At 36.0% G+C, this 26,570-nt stretch overlaps 5 protein-coding genes and 2 pseudogenes across 5 annotated transcripts; 1 reads left to right on the top strand and 6 right to left on the bottom strand.

The window, feature by feature from the left end:
• Window positions 1-2,374: 2,374 nt before the first annotated feature.
• Window positions 2,375-5,653, bottom strand: LOC103869870 (phosphatidylcholine:diacylglycerol cholinephosphotransferase 1). The gene is made up of 3 exons (XM_009147947.3): window positions 4,027-5,653; window positions 3,318-3,455; window positions 2,375-2,793 (listed from the first exon to the last, which is right to left on the bottom strand). The coding sequence occupies exons 1-3, from the start codon at window positions 4,408-4,410 to the stop codon at window positions 2,464-2,466; spliced, it is 852 nt and encodes a 283-aa protein (XP_009146195.2). The 5' UTR covers window positions 4,411-5,653; the 3' UTR covers window positions 2,375-2,463.
• A 2,940-nt stretch (window positions 5,654-8,593) lies between these two features.
• LOC103869871 (protein LURP-one-related 12) lies at window positions 8,594-9,857 on the top strand. The gene is made up of 2 exons (XM_009147949.3): window positions 8,594-8,959; window positions 9,244-9,857. Exons 1-2 carry the CDS (start codon window positions 8,696-8,698, stop codon window positions 9,637-9,639), a joined length of 660 nt encoding a protein of 219 aa, XP_009146197.1. The 5' UTR covers window positions 8,594-8,695; the 3' UTR covers window positions 9,640-9,857.
• LOC103869873 lies at window positions 9,702-12,382 on the bottom strand (annotated as a pseudogene).
• Window positions 12,383-12,634: 252 nt separating this feature from the next.
• On the bottom strand, window positions 12,635-14,266 carry LOC103869872 (annotated as a pseudogene).
• Window positions 14,267-14,558: 292 nt separating this feature from the next.
• LOC103869874 lies at window positions 14,559-15,774 on the bottom strand. The gene is made up of 2 exons (XM_009147950.3): window positions 15,301-15,774; window positions 14,559-14,898 (listed from the first exon to the last, which is right to left on the bottom strand). Exons 1-2 carry the CDS (start codon window positions 15,512-15,514, stop codon window positions 14,756-14,758), a joined length of 357 nt encoding a protein of 118 aa, XP_009146198.1. The 5' UTR covers window positions 15,515-15,774; the 3' UTR covers window positions 14,559-14,755.
• Window positions 15,775-16,056: 282 nt separating this feature from the next.
• LOC103869875 lies at window positions 16,057-20,296 on the bottom strand. Its single transcript, XM_009147951.3, has 3 exons — window positions 19,212-20,296; window positions 16,617-16,930; window positions 16,057-16,527 (listed from the first exon to the last, which is right to left on the bottom strand). The coding sequence occupies exons 2-3, from the start codon at window positions 16,771-16,773 to the stop codon at window positions 16,286-16,288; spliced, it is 399 nt and encodes a 132-aa protein (XP_009146199.1). The 5' UTR covers window positions 16,774-16,930; window positions 19,212-20,296; the 3' UTR covers window positions 16,057-16,285.
• A 248-nt stretch (window positions 20,297-20,544) lies between these two features.
• Window positions 20,545-24,328, bottom strand: LOC103869877 (phospholipase D alpha 1). Its single transcript, XM_009147952.2, has 4 exons — window positions 24,178-24,328; window positions 23,740-23,843; window positions 21,581-23,483; window positions 20,545-21,241 (listed from the first exon to the last, which is right to left on the bottom strand). Exons 2-4 carry the CDS (start codon window positions 23,833-23,835, stop codon window positions 20,808-20,810), a joined length of 2,433 nt encoding a protein of 810 aa, XP_009146200.1. The 5' UTR covers window positions 23,836-23,843; window positions 24,178-24,328; the 3' UTR covers window positions 20,545-20,807.
• Window positions 24,329-26,570: the final 2,242 nt, after the last annotated feature.

Genomic DNA, 26,570 nt, shown 5'->3' on the forward strand with positions numbered 1-26,570 from the left:
CCTGCACTTTTTATATGCAGAAGAGTCCATTCATCGAAGAAGCCAAATGAAAAATATCTTCGATGCGGTTTTAACATCAGAAACTAAAATGGAACCATACGATGCTTTCTTGAATAACTTTCATAACTTTTGGCTTCAGATTTAGCTACACATAGATGTAACATGGAAGTTAGATAGCAACACACCATCACAGTATGACGATGAACAAAGTGGATCCGGTGGTTGGATCCCGTAGCATCATCTTAGATGCACTAAGTTTCTTTCTCTCTCACCTCCCCGTATCTCTCTCTCAATCCAAAACAAATTTTAATCTTTCACCGGCGTCCGACGCGCGTCCGAGCGTGTGCCGACGCCGGTGGCCCTTCTCCTCCCTTGCTTGTCTTCTCTTTGCCTCTGCATCGCCTTCTTCCTCTCCTCCGGTTATGCGTGTGGCTCTGGCTTAGGGTTCCGCTCCGTTGACAGCTCCGCTCGAGAGGGGTGAGTCGCAGGTGGTGGTTCAGCTATCTATGGAGTCGCAGCGAGGTCGTGGTGGTTGCAGGTTGAAGCAGTGGTCGGCTTTTTGGGCTCTGGAGCAGATCTATTTTTCCTTTTGATCTCTCTCAGATCTCGTCGAGCGTGAGGGGGAGTGATGGTTGAATCTCAGTTTGGTTATGCGGCCTTCCTGCCGTTCTTCTGGTGGTTCTCCGGCTGCGGTTATTGGTGTCTCCGGTTCTCTGCGGGTCGTTGAGAACATGTCCCTTTATTCCGTAGTCTGGTGTGCTCCGGAGGTTTCTACTAACTCGGTGGCGAGTCGTGGGTGTAACACGCAGGCGGTGATGGTGTTCCGCTCAACTCCGGCTCGTGTAGGCGTCCAAGATGTTTTGACAGAGGTCGTCTATGGCCCCTCGGTGGCTTCTTGAGGCGCATCCTCACCACTAATCTCCTCTTCACGGCTGCGTTTCTGTCTATTCAAGTGAAGGCCTCGGCTTTCTCTTCGTCTCGATTGTAATTGCTCTGGCTCCGCTGACACCGGCGTCGGGTTCTCTCAGTCTGGTAAATTAGCTTTCAGTTCTTGAAGGCGTCAAAGGGTGAGACGGTTCTCCTGTTGTCATTGATCGTCTCGGTGTCTCCTTTGGTCCCGCTCACATCCCGGCTCCACGGTGTTTCACTTGATTCCCGTGGTGGTGTGTTGGACTTTACCGTGCAGGTTTTAGAGGCTGGCGGGTTCGCAGCATCGATGATATTGGCCCGTTTCTTGCTTGGGGTCAGCAGAGTCTTGTGCTTTGCTTGGTTCGTCTGTTTCTGTATTTGTTGCGGTGGGATCTTTTCTCTTAGCAGGGTCTCTTTACCGGCTTGTTATTTTATTGGAGGCTGCGCCTGGACTCTGGTCACAGAAGCTCTAAGGTATGTTTATCGGCCTCTATTGCTCGTTCGAACTTCATGGACTACAAAGGCTACAGTGAGGAGGAGAGTGGGAAGCTTTTAGCTCCTAACCGGATTAACCTGGGAAAGGTAGTGATGACGAAAGAACCCGGAGTTGCGCCCACAACTTGGCTGTGTAGTTCGAATAGTTAGATCGGCTAATTTCAGTGTTGTACCGAACTGTAACCTTTGTAATGATGACCTTTCGGAAAGAATTAATAAAAATGCACTTCTTTACGGAAAAAAAAATCATTGAAAAATAAAGCAGATGAGGCCGTTGTAGTTGGTCTCACCGTTTTCTTAGCCATGGATGCGGTGAGTTTGGATGATCGGGTTTGTGAATTCGATGAGAAGCGAGTTATATATATAGGTGAAGTTAGGGTAATTGAAGAGTTTGGTCGCCATAAGATTTTTACAATAAAGAAGAGTGAGTGGGAGTGGTGGATGACTTGAGTTACTCCGGAGATCCGAAACGGCTGAGCTGAGAGAGTTGTGTTGAGGAAGATGAAGAGCAATGCATGTCTGCGTTATTACAACTCAATGGTTTTGGTGGGCCATCATCTGGGCTTCGGCATAAGACAAAATGACATAAAAATTAAGTTGATATATGACAATGATTGGCTCTGAATATTTTTGCTGATGTGGCATGCCTAGAAATCTTCTAATTTAGTCCCTTTTATATAGTAGGATGATCATGGATCGGTGTACCTGTCCCGTTAACTTATACGAAATCCACTTCACCTACCAATGGAAAACAAGACACATGCTCACTAAAAATAGTGAAGAAGTACATTCAAAGTTCACTACGTGGTAGAGCCAATGAGTTTTGGAAGACTCACCCCACCTGTAACTCCTAACAATAACATTGACTTGAATGAAATAGTTGTAGAAATACCATAAGAAACACCTATAACTTCACAACAACGTACAGTTTAGTTAGGTTAAACTGCTATCTAATCCTTTTCAGTCAGAATCATCGGAAAGAAAATAAATTTAATTCACTGGACATCAATTAAATTCAATATGTTCAAGTCCAACTAAACATTTAAAAAGAAAACAAAATTAATTGTCTAGCGAGTCTTTAGAAATCAAACTAAAACCATTGCCTAAATTGTGTCTTTTGCTCATCATCTCTTCGTACTTCCCGGCCAACGAGTCAAAGAGAATCCCAGCGCCAACTCCGACCGCAAGATCGATGGTGTAATGTCCTCTCGTCCCGAGCAGCCGTATCGATTGTAATACATTGAGGATGTCAAAAAGCATTGCTAGTCTCAACCTCTGCATTCTCCTCATGTCTAAGGATGCTATCATCGAACCGGCGACGTGACCCGAGTAGAAAAGGAAGAATGAGACGTTTCCCACAGGAAAATCGACTCCTGATCCTAAAAACTCCTGTAAAAAAAGTCAAATAATTAGTGATGCTTTTGACACTTTTTAATACAACATGTTAACCGCAACGAGACATAGTAATGCCTAATTATGATGATACTACTAATTAATTAACCTAACTCCCGCAAGTTAAAGAAGTAAATACAAACCACTACAATTACCCTCTTGCTTATAATCAAATTACTCCTTTTATTTCAAATTAAATACTATCGTTTTCAATATACTACTGTATTTGACATCATACTAAATATCTTAACCCTATTCAAAATGAACATAAAATTCATAAACTAATTGTTTTGTGAGATATTAATCTTTAATTAGAGTCCAGGTTATCAAAACATTTGGGTATATACTATATATTCATATAAAGTTACAACCTGATTCCTATACGGTAGTGGCCAAGGGAGAAAATCACACGCCCAACAATATTTGGCGACTTTGCATAATTCATCTATTTGTTACAATATCATTTGGTTATTAATATAATATATAATTTTCAAAGAGAGTGAGATGTAAAGATTGGGGACCTGAGGGAGAGGGAGCTGAGTAGAGTAACCAAGAATACCGCGACAAGTAAACATGAAGCAAGCCGAGATGGTGGCTCGTGGTCTTCCTTCCATCAACCATGTCCATACAATATACGTAGTTTGCATCCCTACGAACACCTGTCTCCCACCACCATCCAAACAAAAGTTTTAAATAGTTAAAAAGTACAAAAGTCAAATCTATCCAATCACTTTGCATTGCATGTGATCACGTCTCCATATCACCCATGTGTTACTTTTTAATGGGTTTTAACTTTAAAGTTATAAAGCATTCTATTATACTACTATAGTGCAACTATTTCGTTATAAAGAAACAAACAAACAAAATGGCAGTTGTTAAAAAGAAGATTAGACTTAACTACTAAACAAAGCGATTACATTAAATACATTTGTGTCCACTAGTTTATCTACTAACACCATTATTCCACTCTTAGGAAATTCCATTGCATGTTGATGTTTACAGTTGACAGCAATATTCCAGCTGGAGAATTAATTACTCACAAAATAAAGGAAAAGATCTGAGATTTGTTTCCCATCACTACCACAATTTAATTTATTTGACTAATTCAATAATTTATTACTTACGATTTAAATGATAAAGAAAAAAAAAAGTTAGGTGAGGCATGGGGAATTGATGATAAATCATTTAATAGTTGTTTTAACCCCTAAGTTAATCTCTCTCTCTGCATACCGTGTTTAGTGCGGCTAAAACGGTGTTAAGACCCGGTGAATTTGCCAAGACGCGGTTCAGAGAGCGCGTGACCACAAACCCAATATCGAACGGCTCAGACCTCGCGGGAATCATTTGAAGCGTATACTCGACGCCCATGAAGAACAGAACTCCAACCGCGAACACACACGGTATCCAATGGACTCTCGCCACGTAGATAGCGTCACGCGCTGTCCATGTCATAAACGACGCCTTTCCTCCTCCATTGGCGTAGCCGTCGTCTGTTTTCTTAACAATGTTGTGCTCCATTAATGGGACGGTTCCGTCAAAGGAGACGTCGTTAGAGTGGTATCCGTTAAGAGAGGTAGATCTGCGACGGAGAGGGACGCCAGTTTCAGTTGACATAAGCGTCAGAGATGGGTTATATAAGAGGCAGAGATTTCGAAGGAGGTATTGTTTTATATTTTATGAACTGTGGAAGGAAGATTGTTTGGTCTACAAAAATTCATACGAAAACGATGAGTATTGAGTTTCGAGAGCTACGTTTACGCAAAGTCTTTGCCTTGTTATTTTTTTTCTTTGTTGGGCTTTACTTTACTTTTGTACCAACATGTTGTTAAGTTTTATATGTTAAGTTTGATATTTTAGACGACCAAATGAAATGTTCCCTAATTTTTATATGTCAAGTTTGATATTTTAGACGACCAAAAGAAATGTTCCCTAATTTTTATAATAAATGTTGTTGTAAAGTAAAATTTTTGATACAAAATAATTATTGTTATAGAATTTTAATGCAAAACTTTTATCGATTTTCTATGCTTTATAATTATTTATATTTTCTATTTTATTTTTGATTTGTCAAAAATATGATTAAATGTATATAGTTAATGATATTTTATTTGGAAAATATACAAAAACTGTGTATATAAATTTAAAATGATACTTAAAATAAAATGAAGAGAATATAGATATAAGACTATGAGATTCTCTCGTTACTAAAATAATTATAGTTTTCAGACAAAAACATGTTAGTGGTGTGTGTATGCATATTAAGTGTTAACAATGTGTAAATACTCTAATTCAAGATTATGGAGAATATCAAGAGATTTGATGCTTCGTTGTATGCATCAGACATTAGTTTATTCAACTGAGTATTATTATTTTTTTTGGGCGCAATCATCTTCGACGCTTTTTTAAGTATTGAAAAAAAGATTTAAGTTTTTTTTTTAAGTTCTCCAAACCGCGAAAGCCTCTGATTAATCATCTAGAGGCTGGCTCATCGACAATAGATAAGTCTAAGAATCCTACTATATAAAAGGGACTAAATCCCTTCTTTCTAAGCCATGCCACATGGACAAAATATTATGAACCAACCAAGATGCCATGTCATCCGGATTGGGCTTGAGTCAAAATAAAAAGCTATTTTCAGAGCCTATTCGACCCATCTTGAAGCTCATTCCCGAGCCACTCTCTCATAAGCATAATTCTGTATTCTAAACATCTCGTGTTAAATTTTTTTTAAACACTCATATCTTAGAAATAGTTTAGAAAATATCTTTATATAAATATTTTTTCTTGAATAATATTTAATTATAATTTTTTGTTTCTTTTTTATTGTCTTCAGATAACAACAAAATATATATAAGAATTATCTTATTTTAAAATTTTTTGATAATTTTATTATATTATTTTAGAATCAAATATTTAATATTAATATAACATATCAATTTTATATGATTAAAATAAAATTCATTTTTAATTATATATAAAATTCATTAAGGGTATTTTTTTAATTAACACATTAGAGAATCAGTTAGAAATTAATAATAAATCAATAACCTATCTAAAAGTCTAAAACCTAATAAAATATGAAAAATAAGAAAAACTAACTAAGTTTTAACATAAAATAGAAATTTAATATTATTAAAATAAAATTCATTTTTAATATATATATATAATATTAATTAAGGGTATTTTTTAAATTAATAAATTTGTGACTTAGCTAAAAATAAATAATAAATCAATAATTTAGCTAAAATCTAATAAAAACATGACAAATAAGCAAATTTACTAAAATTATGGATAATATAAAATATGATTGATTCTTTAATACAAAATTAAAATAAGAGTTTTGTTAAATAAAACATAAGTTTGTCGTATCGGTGTTACAAAAAAAATCATTAATAGTATCGTAGGAATTATGTCTTTCCTATTAGCGAATAAAATTGAAGCAGAGTGTTGGAGGATAACTCAACGTATAGACGAGATTATGGAGATTGATATGGGAGTTGAGGTAACGGACACAACTGTTCCTCCGCAAAGAAACGCTCCTGCTAGACATCCTGGATAAATGAAAGAGACATTTTTGGACTTGGCTTTGTGTTAATGGATGGTGACTTTCCAATGTTGTTTGGAGCAAGGGCCGATATACACGCACCAAATCACCACTGCAAGCGGAAGCTGAAAGTTTGCTATGGGCAATGCAAGTGATACTGAAGTTTGGACACAGAGAGATGGTCTTTCAATTGACTGTGAACAACTGGTTATACTCATTCAAAAGGAGGAAGATTGGCCTGCGTTGGACTCGGAGCTCGACGAAATACAGGCTGTATCCAAAGAATTTTCTTAATTTTCTATTGTTTATATTCCTAGATCTTTAAAATTCCGTACGAATAGCCTAGCAAAAGGTGTCTGATCACGCGCATCTCGATCAGCTTTTGTAAATCCTTTTGCACCAAGTTGGCTACCCCACAAGCTAGCATGAGGGTGCCAAAAAAGAAAATAAAGCTGAAAGTGAAACTAAATATTCCAATGAACAAATTTATCATAAGTCCATATTTACGTGGATGTCTATATGGGACAAACAATTGTTTTCAGATAATTATAGAATATAGTCACGAAAATCAATCTTAAAATATATAATTTAAAAAAATCATTTAAACAAACCATCAAAATTTTCAATATTACACCAAATAAGAATATAAATACCAACTATATTCTCTTCATGTATAATGTATTGTGGTAAGATTCAAACAAAATTAACTTACTTTACAGTAATGAAAAATTAGATTTTTAATTCCAAATTTACAGTAAAAACATAACATTTTATAAAACTAAACAATTGACATAATAGTACAAAAATATGGAAAAAAAAAAAAAATACTATCCGCGCGTAGCGCGGACAAGGACCTAGTTTTATATAAAAGTTAGATACTCACATTATCTAATTACACATATAAATGAATCTAAATGGTAGATTTCAAACTTTAAAACGTTTAGAATCTTTCCGAACCCACCGTACCACCCAAAATCATATCGCGTGCGTGGTTTTGAACTTTCACAATGTAGTAAACGAAAACATAGAAGACATTTATAGTAGGTATACATATAAACATAATCGGTTATTAACTCTGAAATTTAGTTGTATAGAAGAATTTTAAATTTTATTGATTCATACAGATTTATAAGATAACTATTTAAATTCTCAAAAGGTATACAAAATGTAAATCATGTAATTGTCTACGTATTAACGAAACTCAAGGCGATGTTGATTTTGTATGTTTTTCACACAAACTAGACTACGTGCCTGTCTAATCACTCGATCAGACGTGTTTGTCTAAAATGGTCTATGCTTGGATTTGGGCCATTGTTGATGTTTCTTTGATTCATTATTTCTTAACTTTAATAAAAAGTATCGACCTACAAATAGATCTCACAATAATATAGATTCTGATTTAGAAATATGCACTCACCACATCCATCAATTTCCAGTTTCTTTTTTTTTCTCAGTAAAGACAACCATACGTAAAGTGTGTATTTATTAAGTCATCATTTACAAAGTTACAATAATAAAGTGGCTGTGTGAATAAATAACATATGTCGACTAAAAACACATTAAATAACGTTGTTAAAACTATCCATATACAAACTTGTAATGAACTTTTCTTCTCTTTTTTTAGCACATCTTGTTATGAACATTCGTTATTTTTATGCTACTGCATATTATGGTTTCGCACCATATATATATTTATTTATTTATTTATTTATTTATTTATTTAAAACTAGCATAAAATATACCAATTTACTTATTGTTAAATAACTTTAAATTAAATTTTATGATAAATTTAAATTTAATAAATATTAAAACTTTGTTTGTTAATCTAATTATTGGATGGTGTACAAAATTATTCAGTTTTCAATTGAATTTCAGTTTGAGATACCAATAAAAACATTATATCTAAGTGTTAGAGTTAATATAAAAATTTGTAAAAAACGAATATTTTTATATAAAGAATAAGAAATATTTTAATTAGTTTTAAATTGATGATAATAATTTTATATTTAATACTAAATATTAAAAGAGACATGTAAACACATCTAGAATATGATTTGAATTTAGTCAAAAAAAAACAAAAAATTCCAAGCCATGTCATGTTATCAAATAATAAAAAATTTACATATATACGACTTTTAATTTCTGCCCAATAGGCTTTCGGAAGGAGACTAATATAAACAGTAATAGATATTTTATCGTCAAAATAAATATACGCGTCACGCGCGTCTGTGTATGTGTATAAATAGAATCCTTGGGAAGGAGGAGGAGAGAGTGTCCATATCATAATCATTCGCTAATCAAATTACAAAATCTAACTTCCGCACACCCACAAGGCCACACACCAAATAAAAAAAAATGGAATTAGTTGAAGAGAAGAAGGCTCCAAAAGAAGAAAAGAAGATGGGAGAAAGAAGAGTTGTGGTGGACAAAGCTTATCTATACGATGAAGACAAACCACTTACCGTCTGCAAAACATCTCTCTTCCACACCGGCGATGGTTTCACCGCCTACGACTGTAACGGCGATATCATCTTTAGGGTCGATTCCTACGGTAGAGATAACGACGAGTTTGTCCTCATGGACGCCACCGGAAAGTGTCTCCTCACCGTTAAAAGCAAGGTTAATTAACTACTATAAAATTATTATATTAAGTTGATCCATATATCGTCTCTCTCTGGTGGATTATATAATTGTAAAGAAGTTTTATTGAATGTCTATCGTTTCTTGTTCTTGATAATCTTGAATTATTGGTCTAACTTCGATGAATATTATTATTTTTGGTTAGAAAAGGATCTAAAAGAATTGTTTTGACCTACACAGAATCTAATAAACTGTTTGTTTTAGTCGAGTTCTAAGTCGGTCGCTATACCAATTACTGAGTTAACTCGTTTTTTGATGAACAGAGACCTACTCTGCATCAGAGGTGGGAAGGTTTTCTCGGGGAGAGATCGGACGGTCAGAAACCGATCTTCAGCGTTAGGAGATCGTCGATAATCGGACGGTGCACGATGGAAGTAGAAGTATACGACGAAAGCGGAAAAGAGTACACCATAGACGGCGACTTCTCCTTGCGAAGCTGTCTCATATACGACACGGAGAAGCGAACCGTGGCTGAGATCAAACGCAAAGTGGACATGTCAACGAACGTGATGCTTGGACGAGATGTGTTCACTCTCGAGATCAAACCCGGTTTCGACGGCGCTTTCGCGATGGGTTTGGTCCTCGTGCTTGACCAGATCAACGGTGATGATCCCGTTGAGATTGGTGATGAGCAAGTACACCCTTTTGTCGAGGATTAGTTTCTCTCTATCTCTCACTTTCACCTCGTCAAGTCTTTGTTCCGGTTTAAACCAATCGAATCTAATCTTTGGGTTTTGTCAAATCTTTGGATTTGGACATTTGAGGTTGTTTGTATGTCAGTCATTAATGTTGTTACGTTACATAATATAGTCTCTGTCTCGTGAACTTTGTTGACTATATGTTGATGTTACAAAGTTCTTGTCTTCTTTTTAATTCATATATACATGCATCATATCAGAAATTGTTCAAAAAACTTTGTAGATCTCGAGAGTTTCAGTTGCGTTGTAAAGAATTAACAATTTGACCATATGTTGTAAAAGCTTATAAGCTTAATTAATACATGGTGTTAGCTGCAATACCGACCTATCGACGTATACTAATCTTTACTAAACCACGTAACGTGTAATGTACATATGTGTAGGCAAGTGGAATTTTTATACATGAGTCTTGTGATTCGTGAATATATATTACCATTTGTAGGTGTCCGTTGACATAAGATCAGAGAGTGCCTAAGTTTATTAAATCATAAATAGAAGGTGGACGAATAAAGATTCGATAAAATAATTACTAATATGGGAATCTAATAAAGAGAGAAGATATATATTGACTACTTGCTCCCACTGGCCACTATAAATATATATGATTCGTTATCGTAATCAAAATTTTCATGCTTTCGTAAGTGCACAATTAGTTATATAGAGATACTTGCACGTAGCCATAATCCTTAATTACACTATGAATAAACACATGCACATGTAATTACAGTAAGTTCTTATATTAACACTGAAAAGTTAGGAGGTATATCGAAAAAATCAAGAATTTACGGGTTTTAAAAATAATACATCTCTCTTAACCAAAGGGGTTAATTAGAATTTTTTTTTTGGTAATCGTTAATTATAAATCTTTGAAAACATAACTCTCACGACATGGGTAACAAACGGTGAAGAACTAGAAACATGAAAACACAAGTCGAAACAAGAGCGTTCAAGGACGTCCCAAATCGAGGTCGTGTGGCAGAAGAGTACTTGAGTCCGGTGAAACCAATGTCGTAGGCAATACTACCGTCAGGTTTAAAAAGGCCGAAGTTTCTCTCGGAAGTGGGACCCGGTTTCTGATTCTCGTTGAATAGAGCAAACACGTAAGCTCTCGCAACCATGTCTGGTCTGTACGGCGTGCCTTTTCGCTTATTCAGCCGTTTTCTAAGATTCCGATTATATGTTCTCGCGTTCTTCACCGTACGTCGCTCCGGCTTCATCTGCGTCCCCTTTTGATGCCCATCCGGTCTCTGAAACAATGACCTGCATGCATAATAGAATGATTAAATCAAGTTCACAACGTTAGTCTTGTTTTGATAACGTTAGTCTTGTTATCAAAAAGAATTTGCGTTTGACATTTACATTTATAAATAAAAGTTGTATTAAACATTTAAACAGAAACAAAAAAAAAATAGTCAAAGCCTCGAAGGTTTACATAGTGTTTGTGTGTGCCTTTACGTTTACATAGTGTTTATGCCAGTGTATCTACTTTCAAAATACAAGATTAAATTAACTAGAAAAATAAATGAGTTGTTACTATGAAAACATGGCATTTTTTAAGCAATCCCAAACATAAATTAAATATGTATAGTTATAAGAAATACTTTACCGGCACTTTTGGGAAGCCAGCTTTCTCGAGAGCAGCATAAGAAGCATCAACCATAGCATCGAACATGTTATCGTAACGAAGCTTAGTTTTGGCGTCATAGATGCCATCGCTGTGCTCGAAGAGGGCGTAGTTGAGGTCAATATGGCTCGGATCCGATTTATAAGCTAGAAAAGGGTATGCGTTAATGTAGAACGGTGACCCTATCTGCCAGAAAAACGCTAACAACGGCTTCATAAACGGCACCACATCATCCCTAAACGTGCAAGCCGACGGTGGATACGAGTTCGCAAACACAGCCTCCGAGTGCAGACTCGACACCTATAAAAAGCAAATAAGCAAGTTCGAGACTAGAAAAGATATGTAGGACCACAAAAATCCTAATTGAAAATCATGAAATATAAAAACGATAATATAAAATTAGAAAACGTTTAAATTTTTTGTTCCAAGAAGATAAAGACTTTAACTTGTTTGGTTTAAGTACAAGATTATAATGTAACGTACCTCGACCCTAGTGTGAAGTCCAAGACGACGAAGAGCGGAGTAAACATTCTTGGCCGCAGGTAAGAGAACTTCCCAAAGCTCTACAGTGGTGCCACCTAAAATATCGTTTCCCACAGCTATACCGCTAATTTTAGTACCGCTACGTATGAAAGGCTCGACGTTTTCTTTAACCCAATTCATTGCTCGGTCTTCTCCAACACTAATGTCCTTGAGAAACTCATTGCCTAAGCCAACAATGATCTCGATCCCTGTGTTACGAAATGCTGTGAGGACGGAGTGATTCGTAGATACGTATGTTTCTGATCTTTGCTGCTTTAAGGAGAGTTACTACTGCTAGAGGAGACGGGAGATTGTCCGCTATGCGACCGTAGTTTACACCGTATGTACCGATGAATGCTACGGCCGTTTGCGAAGAGAAGATAAAGGAGACAAAGAGAAGCGAGAGAAATAAAGAAGAGCAAACCATAGATGAATGTTTCATTTTTGAATGCTTTAAACAGTGCACTTAATATGGAAACAAGAAGAGTTTATACTAGTATGTGTTGTCCATTAATAGTAAGATTCTAAACTTTTGTCACGGGGACCATGCAAAAGGAAGGAATCAAGGTAAGTTGTGGGTCTTTCTTTGCATTAGATTCTTACTTTACCTCTAAAGTAAAACTGTTTTTACTTTTTGCTCTTCAATCTTCTTCTTGCTTTCTCCCTTTTTTTTAAGGCAAACTCGTCACCATTGTTTGACTTCAGATAAAGATTAAGAAGATCAACCAGTTTGCTGATCTTTGATCTGAGTTATCTTATAACATTGGTTGTCCATGAAAAAAAAGTAAAAAGGAAACTAAAGACTGCAACAGTAGAATAAGCATAGGGATTGCTATAGTTTTACAGAAGAGTTAATTAACTATCCTCAAGATAGTCTGTTACATCCTAAGAGAACATGCATACACATAATACACCCTCAAGATAATCATTGATTAGATACAAAAAGAGAGTAGCATGAAAGGAAAAAGTAAAACAGATGCTTCAATAGATTTAATAGAGAAACAACTGACTTACAGTTTGATAAGCTTACAGAAGCTGAGCAGTGCAAGGCTATTGAATAGCTTCTGCTCCTGACGTTGTCTTTCTCCTCTGACACCATGTCGTCTGCCTTCTCAATTTCACCAAAGCTACCCTTAACAGTTACATTCTCGTTCTCCTTTGGATGAGTCATTTGAGTATCTTCTTCTTGCACATTAGAGTTTTCCACTCCTCCTCTGGTTTATCACCTTCATCTGTATCTTTCTTTGACCCTGAAGATTTAGTCCGACCTCGTTTCTTGGGTGGCTCTTTATCTGGTGAGGGAGTTGACTTAGTCTTCTCACTGATCCTTGCAGATCTCCTCCGAGGTGTCCCACTAGTGGTCCAATCAAACTCTGCGATCGCAGGGCTTCCAGGGTGGGACTTGAGGTACTGCTCCAGCTGCTTTCTGTTATTGATCTCTTCGCCCGTTGGAGAAACAAACACAATCTCTGTTTTCTTCACTTTGTTGGGGAAAAACTGCAAAAGAGAAAGAAAAAAAGGTAACCTTGACTTCACTAGCAAGTTAGAAGGATGTTTGAGAGTAAATTGCTAAAGACGACCCCATAGTGTGAATTTAAACAGACATTACAAGAAACGTCTTAACATCCATCAGAACAAAGAAGAAAAAGTAGATGAAACAAATGTAAAATGTGTGTTTTTAGAGTGTCGTCTAATAGCATTTGAATTCACCCAATCAATATCTTTTTTTTCATCAAAAAAATTGCACCCAATCAAAATCTATACTAACAATTCTTTACCAATAGCTACCTTCTTTTTCAGGTCTTTGGAAGGCATAGAAGAGTAAAGACAAAGAAAAATTTACTTGTTTCGTAAGTACAAGATATTGGTAAATTGCATTTCACATGATACATCCTCAAATTCTAGAGGCTTTTATTATTTAATTAACCCAAAAAATTAGTAGAGGAAACAAACCAATTTCTTCCATGAAGAAGGTGCTGGTAGCTCCACAGATACAATTTCATCTTCTGTACCCATTTTTTGTTGTTGCGATCCCTTAAAAACAGAGGCAAAAGAAAATTCAGAAAAACCTGCCACCAAAAAAAAGATTTAACAATTTCACAAAGCTACTCTTGTCGAATTTAGCAACAGAAAATAGTTACCACTGGAGAAGAAAAGAATTAGGGATGTTGTTAGTTGTAGGCTCTGCTTGTTTCTCTCTGTATTGACATGTATGGCTTTCGTATGATTTCTCGTACGTACCAAACCAATGACGCATGATAAAGTCACTTTGCTTTCTTCTATCTTCTTATGGTAATGACACGTTAAAGTCCTTATAAAAATGGTGGTAAGTGCACGTCGTCGCCTCGGTGTATACTATACTTTATATCACTTGGTGGTGGTCATGGAATGCACGTGCCAAATACCCCCAAAGACCTTCTGTTTTGGTGTAAAAAACATATATACTTGATTTGGAGCCGGAAAAGAAATCGTTAAGGTTTACAATTTCAGGTCCATAAATATCAGTTCATACCGTCCTATAGCTCAATACAGCAGGGTGGAAGTCTATAGCAAATAAATAAACACTGGTGGCTCGTTTGTAGTTTGTTCATATAAAATTAAATACAGAAATAAACAAGGATATTTAAGTCAAAAGATTGAGAGAAATTGATTAACCATGACTTGAATAGATGCAAAACCATCTGGTGAGAAATTAATCAAATTATTATCATGTACAGTATAGAGCAACGAAAAATGAATGAAAACTACGATACCACAAGAGAATCATGTTACCAAATTATAAATTTATAATGTATATTATTGGATCCTATCATCTGAATGACTGATCTACAAGAAATATGCTTTACTTGGGGAGAATTTCTATAGATAATTTTGATCTCCCGAGACAATAAATTTACAGTGTGGAATATTAATGATGATGATGATGAGCAATTATTTGAAACGAGAACCCTTCTTCCCTTTTCCTTTACCCATCCCATCGACCACTGTAACCCAGAAGAAGAGAGACATCCAAATCAGTACTGCCAGGAAGATCTTTACGCGGTCTTCAACCCTTGTCACAGCTCCCACAACACCTATCCATATTATGTTCAAACATGATTAAAGAAAAAAAGAGATTTCATTTTATTTTTCTTTTCTATTTCCATTATAGTTTTATATGCGGCTAAAGGATCACCAAAAAGCTATTCAACATTAACATATATGTACTAGTTGCAAAACAAACACACATATCTATTCAACACACATAAGGACTAGTTGCTGAACAAACAAACACGATAAAATCATGAAACAAGCCAATAGCAAGTAACAATCACAAAGACAATATAGTTAAAGTAAACCCACATAAGCATCAAACCATCCAAAGTACTGAATCTCCCGACAAAAAAGAAACAACTTTTTAAGTGACAATTGGATGCAAAGAAAGACTAAGGAAACTAATTCAAAGGCAGGCGTTAAATTGGAAACAAGAGTTGAACCTTCGAGCTGAGTGGTGTTCTCAGGCGGAGGCGGATCAGGACTCGGAGGAGATGGAGGGCCACCAACGACGGCGAGACGGCGTAAGCAGCGAGGAGTCGCTAGAAAGAAGAAATTTTGACGGTGGAGGTGAAACCGTTGGGAGAACGGAGGGAGAACTGAGTGGTGGTGGTAGAGGTTAGAGCTTCTGGTCGTGTTGAACAAAGCTGTCGCCATATTTTCCTCAGCGATAAATTTTGACCTGATTTTCCTTTTCTTTTTTTTTTCTTTTTAAGATAATTATAAATAGTAATAATTATCGGACAATTAGTGAAAATTCAAATAAAGTATTCTTATTAGATGCAAACAAAATATTATTTTAGCAAATATAACATTAATCAGATAATTAAGAATGAAGCCAAAAGATTTTTTTTTTTAATAATAAGTCTTTCATGGATAATATAATTCTTCAATTATTTTTAACAAATAAAAGTATATCAACTCAAATCTAATAATATTAATTTACGTCTATAAATCAAATGTGAATAAAACACTAACACAAACGATGTTGTATTGCTATAATTATAGAAAAACATAAATGTTTAGTTGTTTCAAAATTTTATATTTTAAGCTAAAAGAAAATAAAAAGAAATGTTACAATTTTTTTTTAACTGAAAAATAGAAGACCTGTTTTGTTACCTTCTCTATGTGATTATTGATTATAATTTTTAACACAATCAATACAAGTTTAGCAAACATACAAGTTTTACAACGATCAGTATCAAATATATATATTACAGGACACTTATTTACATCGTCACTTTGATTTTATAACAAAAACAATTAGAAAAGTAGAGAACAAGAAGGCCAACTACTAGTCTACTACTATGAATCAAAAAAGAAGAGCATAAAGGCCACCTACTACTATTCTGAATTTACCAAGAAAAAGTATGTTACAGAAAAATCTGCAAACCAAAATCTATCGACTTGTTTGGTCAAGAAGAAAAGTCAATAAGAGCATTGAGTCCTGTGATCTCTGTCTCTGAGAATCCCATGATACAGAGCCATCCGGTTCGCTGGCATCGTTGATATTCCACAAACTGAACCGGTCTTCCCCGGTTTAGTCACTGGCTCCGGTACGGTTCTCCTGCTCAATTCCCTCTTCCGGTACTCTTTCCCGTTCCCTTTCGTATCTTTCACATTCCCCGCGAAGCGAACTCTCTTCTTCTTCCTCTGCTTCTTCGTTTCCTCTGCTTCCCAAGAAAGAAAGAAACTTATTCTCCCGGTTAAAAAATCAAACATAAACTTCCCGAGTCCGAGAGAGAAAGATCGTACGTACCTGAAGATAGACATGAACGGAGTATCGGTGGTGGAGTTTGATCATGAATCTTCCCATGGAACTGTCGAGCCATCGCGAGAAACAGAGCAGTGCTTGAGAAAACCATGGCGGTTGCGATCGCTACGGTGCCACTAGAACAACCCAACATGGAAGACATCTTCCTGAAGTTTCTTGAACCGGCGGCTAGTTTGAAGATATTCAGAAATAGAGAGAGAGAGTTTTCAAGAAAACCAACGGAAACGAGAAGTTAGGCTGAGCTGATGGAGATGATTGGTTGTTGGGACTTGGGAGAGACGTGTGTATGTGTGAAGAGGCTTTGTTTAGGGGTGTCAGTTGGGTTGGACCACACCCAAATGGGTATGCCCAATGGGTATTTGTTTTTCTTGGTCTCAAGACACCCACACCCACATCTAGCCCACACCCTATCTAGCCCACACCCAACTTAACCCAACACCCATATGGCCAACCCAAGCTTTCCCATGATTAGCAATTCTGTTTAAGCCCAATTTAATGTAAAAAAAATTATCTCTCAAATCTGCTGAATGTTTAATTTGTATTTGTTCACCTCTAATACAAATATGATGTAAAAAAATGTGGATACAATTTTAAGGTTTTGATAGCTCTGTTTTATGTAAAAAAAAAAATATAACTCTCTGATTTATTGATTCACTTCTTCTCAGCTTCCAGCTTCTCTACTTGTCCTCAGCCTGCAAAAAGGAAAAAAAGAAGGTTCAACACCTACGGTTCAAGCTACTAAAGCAACACATGTTTAACACAAAAGAAGACACATGAAAGCATATGATTGTTGTATGTAGATAAAAGTTAAAAAAGGAGCTCATGAAACTTGAATATCTCTAACTCGTTTCTGAAATATGAAACATTTTTATTTTTTGATTCTCAGCCTACAGAGAAACATTGACCACTTAAACTTACCAACTGTGCTCTTATCTTTTCAGGTATACTAGTCTACAACTAAACTTATCAACACAAGCAAAAGAATAAAAGCTCAGTGTGAACCTGAAGCAAGTCTTCAACTCAAGCCTCATAACTTGTATGTAAACAAAAGTTAAAAATGGAGCTCATGAACCTGAATATCTCTAACGGTTGTTGTAACTTCCATCCATCATCTCAGTTGTTATTCCGCTATGCCTGAAAATCGAGAAACAAGATTCATCAACATACAAACTCAAACTCAAGGCATTTCAATATCTTATCCATAACAAGCACAAGATAGTACCTTCTCTCCACTATCTCTAGTCAAGTCTGTGGACTCTCCACTCTCTTCCTCTTTTTCCTTCTCCACTCTGTGGTTTTACCATCAGGCCGCTGTCCTCCAATTATAGTAAACTTTAACCACAACCTAGCTCTACGGCGTGACTGAGCATGTCTTGGTGGCGTGCCTCTGTTAGCCTCTGAAATCTCAATAACTTCATGATCTTCTATATCTTCATCCATCAAATCATTCTGACCATCATCATTCAAGTCTATCGCTTCCATTTTCTGAAACAGCAAAATATTTAAATGAGAAAGGAACAGTACAGTAGCTACTAGCAAGTGAAGACAATCTATAAAAGATACACATAATAATACTAGCAAACTGTGAACACAGAAACATGAACATAGAAAACCCACAACAATAACGAGACTGACTCAAGTGAAGACAATCTATAAAAGATACACATAATAATACTAGCAAACTGTGAACATAGAAACATGAACATAGAAATCAATCACAATCATTATATTAATTATTTAACATATTTTGTTGAAGGATTAATTAGCTTACTTGGTTGATTTCTTTGACCACTTAAGAATTTACTATTTGTTTGCCTAAAACCATCGTCAACTGTTGATTAGCTTAAGAGGGTCTGATTCAGCAACTTCTCAAAACTCCAAAACTCCAACGTTGATACTCCAACGTTCTCAACGCCTTGAGAAGGAACAACGGTCATGAACTAAAGCAAGCTGGAGAGGAATAAATCACAGCATACCATTATCAATTTATCATCAGAAAAATCATACCATTATCATCAGAACTAGAGAAAAAAAAAAAACTAAATCAGAACGAAGCTTTTGAAGTGATTTTAAGAAAAAAACCAAAAAATAAAATCAAAGCTAAAACTTGAGATGGATGAAGAGATAATCCGAGATCAAAGGATCGAAACTAAAACCCACAACACAGAACACGATGGATGACGAGTTAAACCGAGATCGAAGCTAAAACTTAGGAACCATACCTGAAATCGCGAGAAGAAGAAGTCAGATGCAGAGAATGGAGAAATCTGGTTCAGGCCAGAGAAATCATGGTTGGAGAAGACGAATCGAGATGCAGAGAAGCCTCAAGAATCTTTCATCGCGAGAAGAAGATTTTTCATCGGGGAATCGTAAAATGGAAAAATCTGATTTTTCCCCAAAATTAAAAAACCTAATTTTTTAATGTATTGGGTTAACCCAGTGACCAATTGGTTTGGCCCAAACTATCCATGGGCAAATTCGGTTTTGTAGCCCAACTGGACCATTAAGTTATGGGTTCACCCAACACCCACCCAACACAGTCTGGACTGGGTCACACCCATGGGCACCCAACCAATTGACAGCCCTAGCTTTGTTAGACTTGTAACTTAAACCAACTGTTGAAACTCTGTGGTAGGATTCTCTTCTCTTGACTCTCTTGATCTCTTCTTCTATACTTATACAAATATAGCAGTGGAGAAAATTTAATAGAAAATAAATAAAAGTTGGAAAATAATTGGATTTTAGTGCTTCGTTACTCACATATCCTAGTGGGGAAAAGGAAAATAATATGAGTAAGACTGTTTTTGGTCAAAAAAGAAACAATTTGTATTCTAGAGAAAATCAACTCGGAATTTGCAACAATTATTCTTAGTTTTGTGAAAAAGAAAACCCATTGTAGAAAAGGTTATGGTCCTGATTGGTAACTTTGCAGAATAACATCTTAAACGCAAAATATTTTACCAAGCAACAAAAGATGTGGAATGAAAGAAAAAATGCAAAACACACAGATTTACATTTTTGCTAACAAAAATACAAAGAAAATTGAGTTTTAGTAAATTTTTTAAAAAATCAACATTTTAATATTATTAAACTAGAATCTATTACCAATTTAAAATTTTAAATAAATAACAATAAATTTTTAATGATAAATAGTTATGTTGTAAATAAAATTATACAAGATTTCTTTTTGTAATAATGTAGAATGTCAATCTATTATTAAAACATATTGAAAGATAAGCTACATATTTTATAATAAGAATTAAAATAGTTTTATTAAATTTTAATTATATTAATATTTTGTAATAATTAGTTTAATTATTGATATCTATTTTTTCTTATAACAAAGTGAATACCATATAAAATTCATTATTCCGCCACAAATTTAAAATTTTCTGTGACTTAATTAGTTTTCCGTGATTCGGTGAATTACAGACAAATAAATGTAAAAATTCAATTCATCATCTTGTTTGTCTATTATCCAGTAAATGATAAGTATGTATTACTTGGACCGATATTTAAAAAATATTCAGAAAAAAAAACGCAAATTGTACAGTAACATAATTTTTGGAAAGCTTGTCGACAGAATGTGAGGTTGTGTTTAGCTTGGATGAATGTAAACCACTGACCTGTTCGCAAAGACGTATCTATCAGACAATATCGAATGAACCTAAGCAGTTTAATTAAAGTTGATGTGAGGGTTACTGAGGACTTCACACACGTGTCCTGTCCTTTTGTCAATATCTCTAGTTCTAGCATTCAACCAATAAGGTTCCACCATGTTTTAAAACTAAGAAACTTCCGTATATAGTAAGAACTACTCGAGAAGAAGTCTTACGAAACTTCCTAAGGTAAAGCTATTTGAACACGACCAACTACTACTAACTACCTCTACATTGTAATGTGAAACACACGATTGACACCGATGTTCAATTAATAAAAAAACAAATATCAAATATAAGGTTCATAAGTTCAAAGATGCATAACAAACAAAAAGAAGGTAAATAAAGATCACAAAGCTAACACTCTCACCATGTCATTGCACGAATTTAAAAACCAAAGGGGTGAAAATGCAACATACCACACCAACGACCAACTTATTAGTTCTAAAAGTAGACACAGACACTCAGATTATTCAAAGACAGAGAAGTTCATTGTTAAGACATACCCAAGTGAAACCTAGGTTGTAAGGATTGGAGGCAAGTAGTCAGATTTGGTTCCAAGGATACGAGCCTTTGTGTCAGGGAAGAACTCAAATCCGGGAAACTCAGTGACGTCACCTTCAGCGTCTACATCAACAGGGTAGCGTAGCAAGTGACCGGGAAGGTCATGTTCGAGTGACTCGCTCGAGTATAAGTCCCAATACTTGTCAGAAATGCGGTTAACTTTCTCAATGCATTCCACGCTTGATGGATCGAGGAAGGTCTCATCGAGCATTCCTAGGTGTTCGTACCAGAGTGACATGCGGAACCCATGGATCTGTCCACGAGCTGGTTGTCTATGCGACAATTGATGTGGTTGGTAGCCTCCCATTGCTATCTCAGAGTCCCTTGCACCATCCATCGACCTCTGGTTGATGTTAGCAGATCCAATGATAATATATTCATCGTCAACTGCAAAATGAGACGTCCAGTGAGTCACACATGCACCAAATCAAGTTTTTCAAGAAAAATAAAGGAAAATCACCAGATTAACATTAAAAATTTTAAAATCATTTTTATTTTTTTAAAGTTGAGTTTGTGTTTATTGGTTAAAGTTTAGAGTTTAATATTTAAAGAGTGAGATTAGCATTATGGTTTAGAATGTAAAGTAATTTAGTACTTTTATTTTTATTGATTAATAAAATACTATTTTGAAGAATATTCATTTTTAAGAGTTATTTTTATGACAAAAATTAAAAATGTGCTATTAATGAGATTTGCTTTTCTTTTTAAATGGAGTAGTAAACTTACCAATCATCATTTTGGTGTGGACGTAGATCATGAAGCGACGTGCTTCTTGTGCCCTCATATAGCTCGAGTCAGCGTCTGGTCTCTCTGCAGGCTCATACTCTCCCTCTTTCTTAACCTCACGGTTTCCAAGACAGAAGAACGTCAGATAGTTTCTAGGATCTTCCTCTAAGCCCTGGGCCCTCAGAGCCTGAACAATATCCTTATACATCATCTGCATGGTCCTCCTCTGCCAATCCAATATAGCTTGCACTGATGCACTCTCCGGAAGACCTTCTGGCCACATCGGCACCACAACATACACTCTAAACTTCTCTCCTTTCTCAATCTTGCTCACGATCTTTAAGGACAGCTCCTTTGGGATCAAGTGAAGAGCGTTGATGTCCTCAGGAGTGATACCATCAGCTGCCCAAGCAAAGGAGCTTCCAAGGAAGTACTGATTCTCAATGTAGATGAAGTCTTTCGCGCGACGGATAGCGTGAATGTAAGCATCTTGGATGCTTCTATCAATGATGTTATCCTTACCACTAACAAGACCAGCTTCAGCAGCAGCTTCAGGCGACTCGGGGAAACCAGCAGCAGCTCCACCGTCGATGGATCTAAACAGCTGCACGTTCCACACGTCGTGATCCTCTTGGAACATAACGGGAGAAGGTGTGATGATGATATCACTAAGCTCCCTCAGCTTCACCAAAATGTCTTTACCACCTTGCTTGCTCCACCTCTGCTCGAAGTTGTACAAAACATCCCAAGCAATGGGACCTTCGAGGCGAGAGTGGATGTCGTGCCAAGGCTCCCTCGGCCCGCCTTTGGTGATGGCGGCGCCGGGGAAGTTAGGCTGGTGGAAGTCATCGTGGTGGACAGTGTCCAACGTCCTGAACAAGGAGTGGAATGGAGTGTCGTAGCGTCCATCACATAGATCAATCCCACCGACAAAACTCACGATCCTCCTCATCTGCGAACCTCCTTGACTCGGCATCTCGCTGTCCACAACAACGATCTTCTGATGGTGCGTGAACATGGCTGAGACCTGCAAGTTTTGCACTATGCTGCCACCGTCATCAGGGTTACGAGGACAGAGAATACAATGAACGTCGCTTCCTCTGAAGAAGTTCTCCGTTTCTTCATCGTGAGTAGCCATGAGACCGTCTTTCTTCAACACATCGACGGATGTTCTATCATCCCACACAAGGAGAAGAACCCTAACACCTTCGCTAGCTTTCTTTTTAAGCAGCTCGCCGACCGTCATGTCTCCACCAGGCTTTGGCCTCCTGGAGTCTCTAACCAAGGCAATCTCAGTATACACAGACCATCCAGTGATGTAAATCATGTGCTGCGCGTTGCTTATCGCGTCGAAAATATCCTCCCAGCACCTCTGAGGCTCGTAGTTCTTCCCACCAGCGAGAGGGATCCTCGGGACGAAGTTATCAGGGATGTGAGCGTCTTGGTAGAGAGAGACTTTGCATCCCTGCCTCTGGGAGAAGAACGTGTAAGGCACTCCAGGGAACTTAGCGCTCTTGATACCTTGGTTCCAGTTACGATCCGCCTCGACGCCGAAGTACTGGAGCTTCACGTGGATCTTGGACCCTCCGTGGATGGGGTTTCTGTCGTTGTCTAATATCTCAACCCACTGGTCGACTTCCTCGCCGTGGAGGATTTGGTCGACGGGGACGTAGGCTCTACCGATGAGGGTGGCGCCTATGGGGTTGTCGTCCTTGACGGTGAAGATGATGTCGGAAGCCAAGTGGGCGCAGTAGATGTGGAAGGACTCGTACCATTTTGGGTTCTTGGCTTCGTCCTTGATCTTTCTTGTTCGACCAACTCTGGCTCTTTGGAGATCGATCGTTGCGTATAGCTGTGTTTCTCCTTTGCCAACACCAATGGTCTCTTCTACATTTGCCAGAATCTGGTTTTTTTTTTTTTTTAAAAGGTTAAAGATTAACTATAGAGTGACAACTTCAAGAATAATAAGCATCAACATTCATTTGAATGCCTATTATTACACTAGTCAAATATATGATCTTTTCACTTAAAAGGAGAATATCCATCTCCACGTGGGAGAGACCAAAGGAATGACTTAAGAACAAAGGATCAAAAAAAAAAAAGAAAAAAAGGAGAATAAATGTGAAGAAAAAAAAAAGACAAGGAAAGGTATTATTTACCTTGCCGAAGAAGCCGGACCTGAGTCCACCAGTGTGGAGGTCATCAACTTCATAGATCGTAGCGTGCAAAGTCCCATGCAACAGATGCTGCGCCATTTTATCACCTGCAATAACAATCATTTTGTATAACGCATGATGTTGATTGTACAAGAAAAATAATAAAGCGAGATCCGAGGAACATCAAGATCTGGAGTCAAAAAGACAAGCGAAATGCAAGGAGATTCAAAATTGTGAAACAAGAGTCACTGATCTCGTTAAAAGTCAATAGTCAACGATCATCGAACACAAAACTCAACCCGATCGTTATTTTTGTATCCAAACAATATATTTATAACAAATCATAATCAGACCAGAACAGTGTTATCTGGTTTAACTCTTAAGAGATTTGTAATCCTATAAACAAGCGGATGAGATTCACAGAGACAGAGAGAGACTAACTGCGAGATCGGAGTCGGTGGTCAGAGGGAGGAAGACGAAGAGTTCGGGATCTGATCCGTGATTAGAGAAAAGCTCTATTTTAAGAGGGTGGGGAGCTGCTGAATATTTAATGAAAATCTTTTGATACTTTCATGGTCATGATGTGAACGCGTGGGCCCTCATTTCTTTATTTTATTACATAACTTTTGATGACTTTCTCACCTTCACAAGACCCCACCCGTACTAAGAAAAAAACCTTTTTCTCTTTCGGCCCTAAAAACTTTCTTAGTTTCACAATTAGGTCCTTATTTTTACATATATATGAGTCTCAGTTTGTGGTTTTAGCCAATTATCAACGATTAAATTATGTTTCGCATAATTTGGTTAATTTCATTCACTGTAAGTAACTCAATGTTAAAACACACAAAAAAACTACTTAGGGATAAAATGTAAAATCTTATAATAAAGGTTCAAAAGGGAGAAAATGGTAGAGTTAGTGATTATTACAAAATTTTAGTTTCGGGAAGAAATATCAAAATATTCAAAGCTGTAATATATCCCTGACTCGATTGGGACAAAATATCCAAATCGTGCTCCCAACGTTCTGCATCCAAATGCCACGACGCCGTTTCCCAAGCTGGATCTTCACCGTCCAATGAACTTTATGATCTGATTTTCTCTTTGGGTACAAGTACAACGTGTTAATTGAACCACTACTATTAGTTTAACTCTTCATCATTGATTCTCGTGATAACTTAGTGGATTGCGAATTATTATCTCACATGTAAAAAAGGGGATGATACTATTCTACAGCCATCTCAACCAAACTATAAAGTTTCATTACATCATTTTCGCATTCTTTTACATTCACAACTTTTACGATTTCTCAATAAAGTAAGCAGTTAGTTGGCTTACATTCTCAGAATTGTCAATTAGTTTGCTGACTTTGAATGCGACTTTATCGTAACTTTAGCATAATTCATATAAGTCATAAGGTATGTGAATCACGATCATGTATGTTACATGTGAAATTGTTTAGTATGTCCGTCATTTACGTACAGTTGTGTAATTCTGTTGCGGAGAAATTTGTTCGTGGTCGAATTGTTATAGATATCTATTCATCCTAATTCTATAATACTGTAGATAATTACACTCTTTGCATTAACAGTATATCATCATCATTCATCATATAAAAAGGAAAACAATTAAATCATTTTCTTCCGAAAGACAATTACTAATTAGACTAATTATGTTTTTTTTAAAACATGGACTATGTCCCCCCCCCCCACCCGCTTGCCGACAATGGCGATGTCTTTTTCTCATCCCAGGCAATATATAGGATGAGTCCGGATTTTAACACTTTTAGGCCCTCTTTTGCACCAGTTTTAGGGTCTTATATAGTACGTGCATTCTCTGTGATGTTTGGGCTAAACTTGTGGCCATAAAAGCCCTCTAGACCCATTTATTTTTGTGTTTCAGATATGAACTGCATCTATATTTCAGATATGAACTGCATCTATATTATTAAAATTGAAGTACACATTGAAATTGTTTGGCAATATGGATAATAGTTAAAAAAATAGTACTGTTTGGAAACATGGATTGCAGTAAGTTAAAAAAAATAATGGGCTTATACTACTAAAAAAATTGAAAGTCCATTACATTATATTAAAAAGTAATGGGTCTATGTTACTTGATATATATATTCAAATCAAAATAATAATTTAAAATTTATTTATATCAAAAATTCATTCAAAATATACATATATTCAAAATTTGATTTTTACTAACATATTTTCAAGAACTATTATAAAAATGTTTTCAATATATATAATAAAAATATAATACAAAGCCCAGTTTCAAACACCAACTTAAATTGTGGTTTTTATATTTCATATTAAATTTTAAAATATAATATATTTGATTATTTATATGATTGTACGTATAAAATATTATTAATTATAAGAAAACTTATTTGATGGTACGTATAAAATACGATTAATTATATGATAACACGTATTTTATAACCTATGATGACACATATATGATATATATATAATAGTGATTAGGGGTGGGCGTTCAGGTTCGTTTTCAGGTCTTTTTAGGATTTCGTGTTCAGTTCAGATCTTTCAGGATTTGGTTCGGATTTGGATAACCAATTTAAATAGGTTTGGTTTAAATATTTGGATAGAGAATTAATAATGATTTAAGTATTTTTGGAGTTTTGAGTATTTTTAACTATTTAAGATATTTACGTTTAATTATATGTATATATTTTCAGCATTTATACGAACTTAAAAGTATCATATATATTCTGGATTTTTTATATATATTAAATCTAAAAATAAATAATATATATAAGTATATAAATCTATTTTGGATACACAAAATATTTCGGTTCAGATCGGATTAGG

Source organism: Brassica rapa, chromosome A05, assembly GCF_000309985.2.
Source record: "Brassica rapa cultivar Chiifu-401-42 chromosome A05, CAAS_Brap_v3.01, whole genome shotgun sequence".
NCBI classification, from domain to species: domain Eukaryota; kingdom Viridiplantae; phylum Streptophyta; class Magnoliopsida; order Brassicales; family Brassicaceae; genus Brassica; species Brassica rapa.

Coding starts and splice junctions, on each gene's coding strand:
- LOC103869870 (XM_009147947.3), bottom strand. CDS start 4,410: ATGTCAACTGAAACTGGCGTCCCTCTCCGTCGCAGATCTACCTCTCTT. Junction 3,456..4,026: donor TTTTAGCCGCACTAAACACG/GTATGCAGAGAG, acceptor GGTGGGAGACAG/GTGTTCGTAGGGATGCAAAC. Junction 2,794..3,317: donor CTCAGCTCCCTCTCCCTCAG/GTCCCCAATCTT, acceptor CTTTTTTTACAG/GAGTTTTTAGGATCAGGAGT.
- LOC103869871 (XM_009147949.3), top strand. CDS start 8,696: ATGGAATTAGTTGAAGAGAAGAAGGCTCCAAAAGAAGAAAAGAAGATG. Junction 8,960..9,243: donor TCCTCACCGTTAAAAGCAAG/GTTAATTAACTA, acceptor TTTGATGAACAG/AGACCTACTCTGCATCAGAG.
- LOC103869874 (XM_009147950.3), bottom strand. CDS start 15,514: ATGGCGACAGCTTTGTTCAACACGACCAGAAGCTCTAACCTCTACCAC. Junction 14,899..15,300: donor GAACACCACTCAGCTCGAAG/GTTCAACTCTTG, acceptor TAATATGGATAG/GTGTTGTGGGAGCTGTGACA.
- LOC103869875 (XM_009147951.3), bottom strand. CDS start 16,773: ATGTCTTCCATGTTGGGTTGTTCTAGTGGCACCGTAGCGATCGCAACC. Junction 16,528..16,616: donor CCGTTCATGTCTATCTTCAG/GTACGTACGATC, acceptor CTTGGGAAGCAG/AGGAAACGAAGAAGCAGAGG.
- LOC103869877 (XM_009147952.2), bottom strand. CDS start 23,835: ATGGCGCAGCATCTGTTGCATGGGACTTTGCACGCTACGATCTATGAA. Junction 23,484..23,739: donor GGTCCGGCTTCTTCGGCAAG/GTAAATAATACC, acceptor AAAAAAAACCAG/ATTCTGGCAAATGTAGAAGA. Junction 21,242..21,580: donor CCACACCAAAATGATGATTG/GTAAGTTTACTA, acceptor CTCATTTTGCAG/TTGACGATGAATATATTATC.